At 39.9% G+C, this 12,661-nt stretch overlaps 1 protein-coding gene across 1 annotated transcript; it reads right to left on the reverse strand.

Annotated features, from left to right (window-relative positions):
- Positions 1-4,198: 4,198 nt before the first annotated feature.
- Positions 4,199-9,190, reverse strand: LOC135429730 (small ribosomal subunit protein uS7m-like). The gene is made up of 5 exons (XM_064684170.1): positions 8,993-9,190; positions 7,610-7,717; positions 6,690-6,753; positions 6,558-6,615; positions 4,199-4,837 (listed from the first exon to the last, which is right to left on the reverse strand). Exons 1-5 carry the CDS (start codon positions 9,188-9,190, stop codon positions 4,225-4,227), a joined length of 1,041 nt encoding a protein of 346 aa, XP_064540240.1. The 3' UTR covers positions 4,199-4,224.
- Positions 9,191-12,661: the final 3,471 nt, after the last annotated feature.

A 12,661-nucleotide genomic window follows, 5' to 3' on the forward strand; every position in this document is an offset into this window, starting at 1 on the left:
GGTGGGCATCGCCACAGAAGCCATTGAGGGGACCCGATGGCGGAATGGAACAAAACAGTACTGCCTCATCACAACCCTGGACGTAAAGAACGTGTTTAATTCAGCGAGCTGGCTGAGCATTATTCGCGCGCTGCAGGGACTTCAGATATCCGAGTACCTGATAAGCCTTATTATAGACTATTTCTCGAGCCGTGTACTCCTATATGACACCTCTGCAGGACAGCGGTAGCACACTATAACTGGCGGCGTTCCACAAGGACCAGTCCTGGTACCTACATTGTGGAATGTTATGTACGACGCAGTTCTTCGCTTGGACATATTGGCTTTGCTGACGACATAGCGGTTGTTTCGGTCAGCAAGGAGTGCCTGCGGTTGAGGAGAAAACAAACACCGCTATCCGCCAGTTCACCACTGGCTCGCGACCAATGGCTCAACACTGGCTGCCCACAAGACGGAGGCGGTACTAGTCAGCAGCCGGAAGGTAGTGGAAACAGCTACAATATACGTCAACAGCTGTTCCATACATTCGAAGCCAGCCATCAGGTACTTGGGAGTAATGCTTGACCATGGTCTTACTTTCAAGCACCATCATCAAAGCTGCGAATGTAGTGGCCAGCATGATTGCAAACAATGCGGACCCGCGGCAGAAGAGCAGGCGGCTGATCACAAGTGTGGTCAGGTCGCTCATCCTGTATGCCGCAACAGTCTGGGAACCGGCACTGAGGATACCAGCTTACGGCCGAAGCAGCAAGGCTGCATACCGCAGGTGCGCGCTACGATGCCTCAGCTCCTACCATACCGTCTCCGAAGATAAAGCATTGGTGTTGGCCGGAATGATCCCGCTAGATCTCCTGGCAATGGAGACAAGGAGCAACAGCCCCCAAACTATAAGGCGGGCTGAAACTTTTGAAGCATAGCGGGCGAGGTGGAGAGCTACTCCCAATGGCAACTGGACACGGTCGCTGATCCCGTACATACGGCCTTGGGTGAATAGGAAGCACGGTCAAACAGATTTTTACCTGACTCAATTACTCAGACAGACACGTTTTGCACACACTGTGCGCGGGCCATAGAGGACGCTGAACATGTATTTTTCGTCTGTCCAAGATTCTCTGCTGAACGGGAAGAGCTAAGTCAAATTATTGGGAGACCTTTTATAGTCAACGACTTATTAGACATCCAACTAAGCTCGCAAAACAATTGGATTGCTATTAGCAGCACAGCTGCAGAGATAATCAAATACTTGCGTCAGCGCAATCGTCAATCATAGATGAGAATCTAGCTGAGGCTTTCATGCCATCTCCCCCTCGTGATACCTTTCGGTGGTGCCATGAGAGGGATACGGAGAGTAGGTGGGTTTTTAGTGGGTGCACGCCCTACACTTTTCGGCTTTTTATGCTTTTTTCTCCTATATAAAAAAAAAAAAGAACACCGACGGTTCTCAAGAAAATAACATTACTGGCTATTCAATTACAACAGAAACACGCACACACACTAAATTTTGGAAATCTACCAAAGAAAGGTTTATTATATGCTCCGACTCGAATACAAACAACCATAATAAAAATAAATAAAAAAAAAATGAATTTTTTTTTTATAAATGTTTGTTGTATTGAATCAAAAATAGCACACATTTTTATTAAAACACAGTTGGCTTAGGTGATATATCGCCAAGCCTGGTTGGGTCCTCAGGCTTTATACAATTATATTATTAATAATCAACCTATTTCCTAAAGTAAAGCTAATTTGGATCCCTGGCCATCCACAAATTAACGAAAATAAGTTAGCGGATCACGTGGCAAAAATTGCCACACAAATGCTTTTAATTTGTACACAAAATAATAGCATTAATGATATTAAAAAACCAACTTAGAATAGAAAAAAAACAACATTAGAAAATAATTACTGACTTGCTAACCCTAATGAAAAGAATATACATATGTATAGTAAAATTCATAAAAAAAATCTTAGTTGTACAACGATATTTTAATAAACTAAGCTACGCAAGCTAACTGAAATGTAACCATAGCAATTACAAAAATATATTTATATAAATTATCACCAACCTTACATCTAATAATACAATATTTAAAAGTAATTAAGTGGTAATACTTCTTACATTTAAGTACCTACTATTATCCAGCTGAAGGCCCTGGCAGCCATTACTGATATTCACTTATCATTTAGTTTTAACTCTATGAATAGTTTATATAAATAAATAAATAAATAAGAAGCGGCTGCGCGCAAGGGGCGATTGCTAAAACTTATTTTTTTTTAATATTTATTATTTAGGATAAAATTATATTAATTAATTTATTTTTTAATTTTTCCTCTACGTCTGTTTCGTCCAGCCGTTTTCTCGCTCTGCCTGCAAAGAAGAAGTGATATTAAATTGTTAATAATGTTAAGTGTTCTTTAAATTTATTTGCGTACTTTTTTATACCCTTGCAGAGGGTATTATAATTTTGTAGTGAAATGTGTAACGCATAGAAGGAGACATCTCCGACCCCATAGAGTATATATATTCCTGATCATTATCAACAGCCGAGTCGATATAGCCATGTCCGTTTGTCTGTTTCTATGCAAACTAGTCTCTCAGTTTTAAAGCAATCTTTATGAAACAGATGGGCCTCATTCTGTTGCAAGCAGTCCATATCTCAAAACCAGCTGGATCGGACCACTATATCATATAGCTGCCATACGAACGATCGTCCGAAAAGAAGGTTCTGTATGAAAAACATTTTTGTTTATCAAGATATCTTGACCAAACTCGGCATTTATTAGTTTTAATATGCTCCTCATATATATGCAAAATCCTATGAACTTCGGACTACTATATCATATATGTAGCTGCCATAGGCACGATCGGTCAACAATTAAGTTGTTTTATGTAAAATTGTTTTCTTTTTCAAGGCATCTTGACTAAACTCGGCATTTATTAGTTTTACTATTCTCCCTACATTTATGCAAAATCTTATTTGCATCGGACTACTATATCATATAGCTGCCATAGGAATGATCGGTCGAAAAGTAAGTTGCTGTATGGAAAAATTGTTTGTTTTTCAAGATATCTTGGCAATACTCAGTATTAATTATTTTCCCTGTGCTTCTTAGATATGGACAAAGCACTGAGCATTATGAAAAGGTTGGGACTGCAAGGGTATAATCTTCGGCGTGCCCAGGATAGTCCTTCTTTCTCGTTTTATTTCTACCTAACAGACCTTAGTACATACCAAAAATATGCTAATACAAATTTGGTATAAATCATAGTAACTAACAAAAATCGCAACACTTACAAATATGCTTTGGTGTATTTATAGACACACACATGCAAACACAATTGCCTTACTCTTCCCTTGAATAGCCGAAGCTAAAAGAACATTATAGTTTTAACGTATTCGTTTTTTAAGCTGTGAGAGCGAAAGGGTACTGATTTCGTTTTCGTTCTTAATTTTGTGAGAGTCCAGATGCATAGTAACATTTTATTGTATGGCGTTACTCATCTTAGTGTTTATATTGTCGTTGCCACAGCCATACCAATAAATCAGTTTCGATAAAAAAAGAGAACTAAACTAAAATAGCACCTCAAAAGTCAATAGTGTTAATATTGCTCACGTTTAGTCCACAATTGGAATCGTTTCCTTCTAATAATCGGAGATTCTATTTTCAACTTGACCCTATAGGTCATGTAAAGTTTGACAACTGAATTAAAGTAAGCGAAATTGTTTGGACTATATATCTGTATCTTCTGTTGCTTCTTAAAGGACAAGAGCAAATGTCCTTAACATTTTCATTACCATAAGCTACGACAAAAGTTGATGTATGGGAATTCACGATTACCCAGTGTTTTGTTAAGGCTCAAACCGCCGCAAAACAGCTAGGTGGAGGCCTTCTATATGAGGTTTTCCCTGATATGCAATAATACAGTGCTCCCAAAGGAATTAACAAGTTGCCAGAGGTATACAACTACTCTATTTATCGGGAATAAGGCTTTCAGTCGTTACAACTCGTACGATTGGCAGGTATCGTACTACTCAGTCATCTCGTAGAGGCATATTTTTATCTGTATTATAATTCGGATCATTTGTACAATATTTCAATAAATGCCGTCAAGCCTAACTTGAAACATTGCGTAAGCGTACATTTATTTACTTCCGTTTCAAATTTCACATTTCAAAATAAAAGCAGACCTCTTAAATTTTTGTTCACAAAAATCGTTGGTTTTTAACTCCATCTATAATGGGCATAAGCTCGATTACTTTCGCATTGTCTATGCAAATCGTCCTTTTTTTTAATTACTCGGCCCTGTCCATGCGCAGCGTCCAATATTTCCCAGGCAAGTTTATCTGGCAGATGAACTTTACGATCTTTTTCACGTGCTGCATCCAAGAGCCACTTCATAGCAAGAAAATAAGATTTTTTCTCCGTCAAAGGTATGGGGACTTGATACTTTACTCCACCTCTTTTTATTTCTGACAACTGGAGTAATGGTCGAGAGTTTTCAATTGCATTTATTAAAATTCTCTCGGTATCAATAATAACATTCTCCTTTTCGGCATTGTTAAGGTTCAACCGTTCAATTTGTGTCCGTTTAATAGTTTCCAATGTATCAGTTAAAAGCTGTTTAGCTAAACTTCCATTACCCTTCTTAGTTATATATTTTAAAAGTTTATTTTTAAGAACACCATAGAATATGGAATCGGATAAATCATTTGGAGCCGCTTTAATTGGTAGATGAGAGACGTCCTTTTTGTTTATGATTTCAGACTCTTTTTTTAATATAGGTTCAGCAAAATGTGGAGGGTACATCGACATTAAACGGCAACATTTTAAAACCCTAATAAACCAAAAAAGATATATTAATATGTGTGATTTTTAATAGCAACAACAACAACAATATTACCTTAAACTATTGAGAGTAGTATACGGCACAAATCCCATTATATTTATTTATATAATGATAATAAGAATTACACCTCTCAGACCACACTTGGTGTGATTGATGAGCTACTGAACTAATTCAGTGGTTCACCTTAGTGAACTAAATCATATTATTTAGTACGTGCGTCAAACTAGCATCGTAAGATAGTGTCGATTTTTCGAATTTCGTTTCGTAGCGAACCATTCTTTTATAAATGAATTAAGTTATTGAGCGCGCAACCAAATATATGTGAATACAGAATATCAAGATATAAGTAAGCCAAGGAATTAAGTTACTACGTTAACATTATTCTTTAAATATTGTACTTTGCGGATAACACCCCTTTAAACCGCATATACACGAATTGAGCCCAAAGATTCACCACGCTGCTCCCGAGAAACTTATCCGCGTCGATCAATATGTATATTTGTATATTCTACAACTTACATTTATGCGTGTGCCGAAATGCGGCACCGATGAAGTTGCTGCCGAAATGTACAGCAGGGAGTTTGATTTGGTCAGCGGTTAGCGGCAGGCGTGTTATGCGCAAGCGCACCTTTTAAACAAATTTTCTAGAGAACATAAAGTATGATTGGATTATGCCGAACGATATAAAACAGGTATCTTTTTTGTTTAATTGTGCCGAAATAATAAGTAAATTGAAATAACGCCACACAATAAAAAAAAAACAAAAAACAAAAAAAAATTGGAAAATAGATCAGGCAGTGCAAAAATTTAATTATCTTTAAATTGTCGGGCCGCACAAAATCGTCAGCCGTAAATAAGAAGAAAAACTTTGTGTCGTGTGCCAAAATTTATTCGCACATTTAATGCTCAGCCCAGCCTCAAAATATCAGTGGCTGGATGCAGATAACAAAATAAAGGAATTACAATCGAAGTGCCAACCAAGGTGCCACGCAGAGGACGACAGGCTGTTTCTTCCGCCTCACTAGCCGTTATCTGTGGCCCGGCCAATCTCATCGCCGCGAGAGGATCCACACTAGAAGACGCGTCGATGACTGCCAGCATCTCTTCGCCCCGTTGCTGACGCCGAGAGTCGACCTGGAGACGAAGCGGACACGGGCGAGACCACACCCATAGTACCGAGTGAGTCCGTTCCAAGAGCGTTTTGCCACCCCCAGTCTAGAGGCAGGGCCCAGGGAACCCGAAGGGCAGTCTAACTCTGGGTCCCATTTGAGTTGCTCTAAAATATGAACAAGAAATATTTACATAATTAAGATCAGTTAGTTTTTTTTTGCCCTCTCTGTTATCTAAAATTTAACTTAAAAGAAAAGAAGGGAATACATACATAGCCGAGGTTGCGTCGAAAGAGACGACCCAAAGGTTACGGCCAGTGCCAGGGGAATCTGAAAAGGAAAAGTTAGTTTTTGATTCCACGCTATCCGTACATATGTATATATATAAACGAAATAATCAATTACTTACATCGCCCCTAGCATCCCAGAGAACTCTTTAGGTAGGCTAAGAGTAATTAATCGATTTAATTCATATAACTATTTTATTTATAAGAATTTTTACTGCATACCATTATTTCAGCGCGATTATACATGCGTATATACGGTATGAATTTGTGGGAGGAGCCAATCGCTCAATTATGATTTATAAATTCTCCAACGTTGTTCCCGGCGGCAATTGCTCATAACTCTCGGTGACGTCTTTTTTTTGTTGTTCTGCTATAAATGAAATTTTAGAAATTAAAAAAATCAATTGTCAATAAATTTAGGAATATGCAAAGTATAATACGCACTTGTTGACGAGTTGAAGACAAATGTCAGCTTGCCCGGAATGGTAAATTGCAGAATGGGAATGCCCTGTACAAATAGGAGATAATAGATATTGAAATTATTAATAATTATAAGAAACGCAACCAATTATACGCACCTACTGAAGGGAGAAATGTCAATTGATGGGAAGAGGGGGCATGACAACCGACACGGGCTGATGAAGCCCATCTAGTGTCCAAAATGAGGGAGACGAGATCAGGTGATCGTCTCAGGTAGGGCGGGTACGCTGGGTCCGGAACCGGGACACGATCTGGAGAAGAGTAGTGTGGATTAATAGTGTCTTTTTTATTAATTTATATTAGCGTCTCACCTTCGTTGTTTATATTTACTTGTTGTCACAGCTATTAGTGTTGTTCATTTGTTAATTTCCGGCTGTTTGATTTTATCGGTTTTGGTATCGATTGTGCGGACTGCGGGTTGGGACAACACCCAGAGAACCAATGAGCCAGCCGGCGCGGAAAGAGAAACAAGCAGTTTCGTAACAATATGGCGCCCAATTTGAAGAAGCGCCCGGATTCTTTGAAATCGGGGCTGAAATAAAAAAAAATATCAATGCACGTACAGACAAAAGTTTTTTTTGGCTTTAGGATCCACACCGCTTATGTCTTATGTGGCCCGAGTAGGTGGACCTTAATCGCGCAGCGTGTATTGGAATCCAAGAAGCACGATGGAGGCAGTTATCAGAATATCACATGAGTATGAGAAGTTTTTCTTGTCGTGGTTGATGGCTGTAAGTCACGTTCGCATGTTGGCGATGACAAAGGGATCTTGTGATAAAAATGTGATATTAGGGTAGATTTGTCTAATGTTATTTATTCAATTATTAGTTTTGTTTGTCTTATTCTGTGTTTAATTTGGAGACAGGTGACCTAGGACAGCATACCCCAACATGAGGGGTTTTCTTGTCGCGGTTGATGGCAATAAGACATGTTCGCATGCTGGCGAAGCGTTTGCGACTGTCCATCAATGCCTGGTGGTATGACAAAATAACCTGTGATAAAATGTGATATTAGGGTAGGTTTTGCTTGGAGTTTTTTTATGTTTACTATTTGTTTTGTCTCACTCTGTGTTTACGTTATGTGTGTACGGCCGTAGTTATATGAGCTTTGAAGACAGGTGACCCTGGACGATATATATTCGATTCTGCGCCGCACCTGTGACAGCATGCCCCAAAAGTGCCCAGAAGTGTGACAGAAGCTAAATAGACTTCAAGGTAGCGTTTCTTGAACTCCGTTCTTCAGTCAAACTAACGAACTGAGCATTTGACGAATGCTCAAATATTGTCCACTGTCCAGATTATGCGTAGACAAGTTAGCCTGTGTTAGGATTTGTCTTCTCTCCCTTGAATTATATGAAACTTTATTCAAACTTAGAAAATTATTTTTGTGAGTTATTTCTGCTTTCGATATTAATTTAATTTTTCAGTTTTTAATATTTGTAAGATTTGTTAGCGAAAGTGAGTTATTTTTGCTGTCGATAGTGAATATTGTGGTTATTTATTTATTTATTTATTTATTTATTTATTTATTTATTTATTTATTTATTTATTTATTTATTTATTTATTTATTTATTTAAACTTATGTAAATATTAGCAAGATTTGTCGTCGATAGGGAATTTGGTGTAGTTATTTATTCATTTATAAATAGTTGTAGCGGTCGGTGTTATTAAAAGTAAGGTTAGTGCCTTGTTGTTAGAAGTCATTCATGTCTGAGGAACTGGGATCCGATTGGGTGTCAGACGCGGACGAAGCATCAGTTCTGCTACCGCCGCGACCTGCAGGAGATTGAGGGGGAACGGCGATGAACTTTCAGGGAGTTCTAGGGAACCTGGAGATCCCAAAAACCGCAATCGATTCCGCAATCAGGCCGGCAGTGAACGCGGCGATTGCACAAGCCAACCAGACATCTCGGCAATCCCTACCGTCCGGCATTTACGAATCCATCCGAGATTAGATTCGAGCGATCTTCCTGGAGATGATGAAGATGATGATCAGACCGTTGAGGACACACGCCTGAGAGCAAATTCGGAGCCGGTGCCACCAAGACACATCGCGCCGGACCCGGAAGGTTTCACCGCCGTTACCGCCGAAACCACAAAGGCAAGGCGCGCGGAGGAAGAGGTATCCAACCCCCAGAACGAGGTTCGTCGAGAGCCCTCAGACTAGGAACGGGCACAGCGCCAACAACCGAAACTTCCGGGTAGGGGACCGAAGAGCTGGTGAATTTCCGCTGGAGGCGGGCACTAAAGAATTCAAAGGGGCGTACCTGAAGCTCGAACAGAGGGACATCGGGTTTGGCGGCAAGGACGCCACGGATCCCGTCAAAGACTTCGGTTTCCGAATGGAACTCCTGCAGAGACGCTGGCGGTGATAGTACCAGTGCTGATATCTCAGGGTCGTGGGTGTGACCTACGTTGGGCGTTCTTATTAGCCGGCTGGGCGAAGTAATATAGAAAATGCGCATTTTGACATTATCGGCAGCATCGATAGTTTGCTTATTTGGTTGCGTCCGATATTAGCGGCCCCGTCGATATCTTTTCGTTGCAAGGTCATGGTATCAGAGGGGGGGGGGGGGCAGTCGAGCGCACAGTTAGCCCCAATTAGCTGGAGGGTGGCAAAGCCGGTTGGAGACTTTTATATATAATATATAATATATAGTATTTGTGTTATCTTTAGTGCTTCTGAGCGATTGTTAAATTAATTGTTAAAATTAATTCTCAAAATTAAGTCGTTGTCGTTTGTAATTGTGTGTAATTCTCTTGCCATCACCCGCGACCACTGTAAATTACACAGTTGCTCGAGACTAAGCTCTTGTATATAAGTGCAGTGCACGCACATAGCAAGCCAGCTGCAGCCCGCTTATTTTCATTCCGCTTTGTGCTAAGCGGTGGCTGTGCAATTGTTGTTGTACGCACTTCCCTCGGCTAGTTTCGGTCAAGAGACGCTCGCTATCCTAACCTTTATTAATCAGGCCGATCATTTTTTTGAAGTCCTTTGACACATAAAGCGTGCAATTCTAAAATTAACTTGTTATAGTTGCAACAAATATTTAATTCGATTTTTAATTTAAATTAATAATTATTAGATTGAATTTATATTCCAAGGCAACTAAAGAAAGTTTTGACGGTTCAAAAAAGAAGAAGAAGGAGAAGTTTAAATATTCAGATAATTAAGGGCAAAGGAAACCGAGTGAAGATGCCTTTCAATTCAAGCTAGTCGATTCATTCATGAGTCTCAGAGCGACAATACGGAACATTCTCTCGGTGATATCGTCGCTATTTGACTCGCTTGAAAAATATCCTTTGCCAAGAGCTCTGGCTTCAATAGTTAGACTGGGATGAATCTATCCCTCAGAGTTTAGATAATTCAATAGCAAATGAAATCGACTTTGATTCAGTTGCAAAGAATAAAGATACCACGATATGTGTTTACAGAGCCATCTTCACCGATCAAGTTACATGGTTTTGCCGACGCTTCAATAAAAGCTAAAGCCGACGCTTCAATAGCTGAAGTCCAAGGGTACAGAAAACGCTGAATGGCGCCATGTACTTACAAAGCAAAACCCAGAAGATATAGTTTCGAGAGGCTTCGATGTGGACGAGTTAATGGGCCAGTTAACAAGTACGTAAAACAGCTGTTGGAATAGCAGCTATGGTAGACTGACCAGATATCTTGGAAACTATCAAAAGATTTTTATCGCAGGCTGCTGAGAGTGTCTGCTTATGTGTTGAAAATTTTAATAATCGTGCAGTACAATTTGAACGTATCCCTACGGCGCTCGAAAGGAAAGTAGCTTTCGAGAAAAAAGATGAAGCCATCAAACGAGTTGAATTCAAAAGATGTCATAAGTAGATTTCGAAAGGGCGCGCGCGTGGGTTATAGCCTGCAGCGACTCAATCTATTTATATATGAGTATAATGGATTTTGGTGCTCTTTTTCGTTGTTATGAGTAGTGCAAATGGTCTTCTTTCGTATGATGTTAAGTTTACGCTACTTCTTAATAAATCTCGCAATTCGTTAAAAGCTAAATTAGATACCTGCATTTCATGAATTGTGATGCTGGCCCAAGAGCACTCATCAGTCTTCCTCGTGAGTGACTTTGGCTAATTACAACGATTATAGGTGTCATACAATTTTTCGATACCATTTTTGTAGTACGATTTGTCTTTAGCCTCAAAATAGGCTTAAGTTTCGGCGATTACCTCTTCATCGGCGCTAAATTTAATTCCCGAGAGCATTCTCTTGAGGTCTGAGAACAGGAAAAAGTCGCCGGGGGCTAGCTCTGGCGAATACGGTGGATGCGGAAGCAATTCGAAGCTTAATTTATGTAATTTCGTCATCCTCGGTGCTTAAATCGCCTCGTTTAAATTTGGCAAACCACTTCTCAACATTTGATTTTCCTGGTGCAGAGTCCGAATAATGTTTATCAAGCCAATCCTTGGCTTCAACAGTATTTTTTTTTTTGCCAAAAAGCAATGCCTTATTAACACACGAAATTCCTTTTCACCCATTTTTTTCAAACTAACAAAAGTAGCTTTTTCGAAATGATATATCTCACACACTAATACTACGAATTATCGATACCGATAACGATGGGTATCATTAGCGGATCGAGAGCACGACGAAGGTGATAGAGATGCATCGATTTAAACTACGACTTATTTAAGAAAACTAAAACTTGTATGTTAAATAAAAAACTAGTTATTCAGGATTACTATAGTGGTGTACCCCACGTGTTCGTAACAATCGACTGCATTCGTCATACCTTGCAGCAACATCGCAAAATCGAAGAACATTTTTCCGTGAGAATTTCACTACAGATCGGCGCAAAAAGTGACACAACAAATGGTGCAATAAAATTTGCGACAAAATTCGACGACAAACTGGATGCCATTGAGAACAACTTGAAGCAAATTAGCGCTTCATCAGGATAGCAGCTGAGTTTTCACTCGAATCCGCAACTTGTGCACGTGCCAAATAAAACCCGGAACTATAGTTCGCCCAATTGGAACGATCGTTCAGACTCAGGTAATGTTACACCTGAAACTGATAAATTTGATTTGATTGCAGTCCACCTGGAAGACGACGTGCTGCAAGAAGTTGAGGATCTTATTTCTACGCCCCCACTAACAAATGGCTATCAAGCACTAAAGATCGTCTGCTGGTTCGTTTTGCAGAAAAACAGGAAAGCAAACTGCAGCGCCTGATCCAAGGAATAGCTGGCCTCAAGCTCCAGACGCTGGAAGCGAACACATCATACGCACACTTTTATTTGTAAAATGCCTCAAACAGTACGGCCACTATTTTCAGTCTGGAAGGAGAATGATGGAAGCAACCAACACTAATGCTATGTGCGAGATGTCCATACAGCAACAGCAAATTCTACCATCAACTAGTGTGGAAGCTGTTTCACGATCGCCAAAGTCAGCAGACATCAATTCGACTGTACAAATGTTAATAGACTCTGTGAATAAGCTCCAGCTTGAAATAAAAAGTCTCACCAATTATTGCTCAAAATCGAATACACGCTCACACTCTGCTCAAGGAGCAAAAAATTCAAAAGACAATGCAGCTGAACAACAAAGTATATGCTGGTTCCACCAAGAGTTTGGTAAAGCTGCGCGTAAATGCCGTCCCGGCTGCATACATTCTTCCTCGTTAAACTAAAGAAGCTGCCGACCGCGAGCGCATCTTTGCATGCAAGTCGTCCAATTGAGACCCGCCTACACATTTTCGACCGCAACTCAAGGACACCTTTTCTTGTCGATTCTGGCTCAGTGGTATCCGTGATACCACGTTTAACAGTTCGTTTTAAAACCACAGTTAAAAGTCTTAATCTATTCTATGCAAATCAATCGACAATTCACACCTATGTATAGCACGTTCTGATTCTAAATTTAGGCCTGCGTCGTCCACTGAGGTGGCCTTTTATCAT

Source organism: Drosophila montana, unplaced genomic scaffold (assembly GCF_035044405.1).
Source record: "Drosophila montana isolate Dmon_TW-CO22-7 unplaced genomic scaffold, ASM3504440v1 contig_2688_1, whole genome shotgun sequence".
NCBI lineage: Eukaryota > Metazoa > Arthropoda > Insecta > Diptera > Drosophilidae > Drosophila > Drosophila montana.

Excerpts from the sequence above, each read along its gene's own strand:
- LOC135429730 (XM_064684170.1), bottom strand. The coding sequence starts at position 9,190 with ATGCGCATTTTCTATATTACTTCGCCCAGCCGGCTAATAAGAACGCCC. Across the intron at positions 7,718-8,992 it reads TCCCTCTGTTCGAGCTTCAG|GTTATTTTGTCATACCACCA; the intron begins GTACGCCCCTTT and ends ATTTTATCACAG. Across the intron at positions 6,754-7,609 it reads AGAAAACCCCTCATGTTGGG|GGCATTCCCATTCTGCAATT; the intron begins GTATGCTGTCCT and ends CTATTTGTACAG.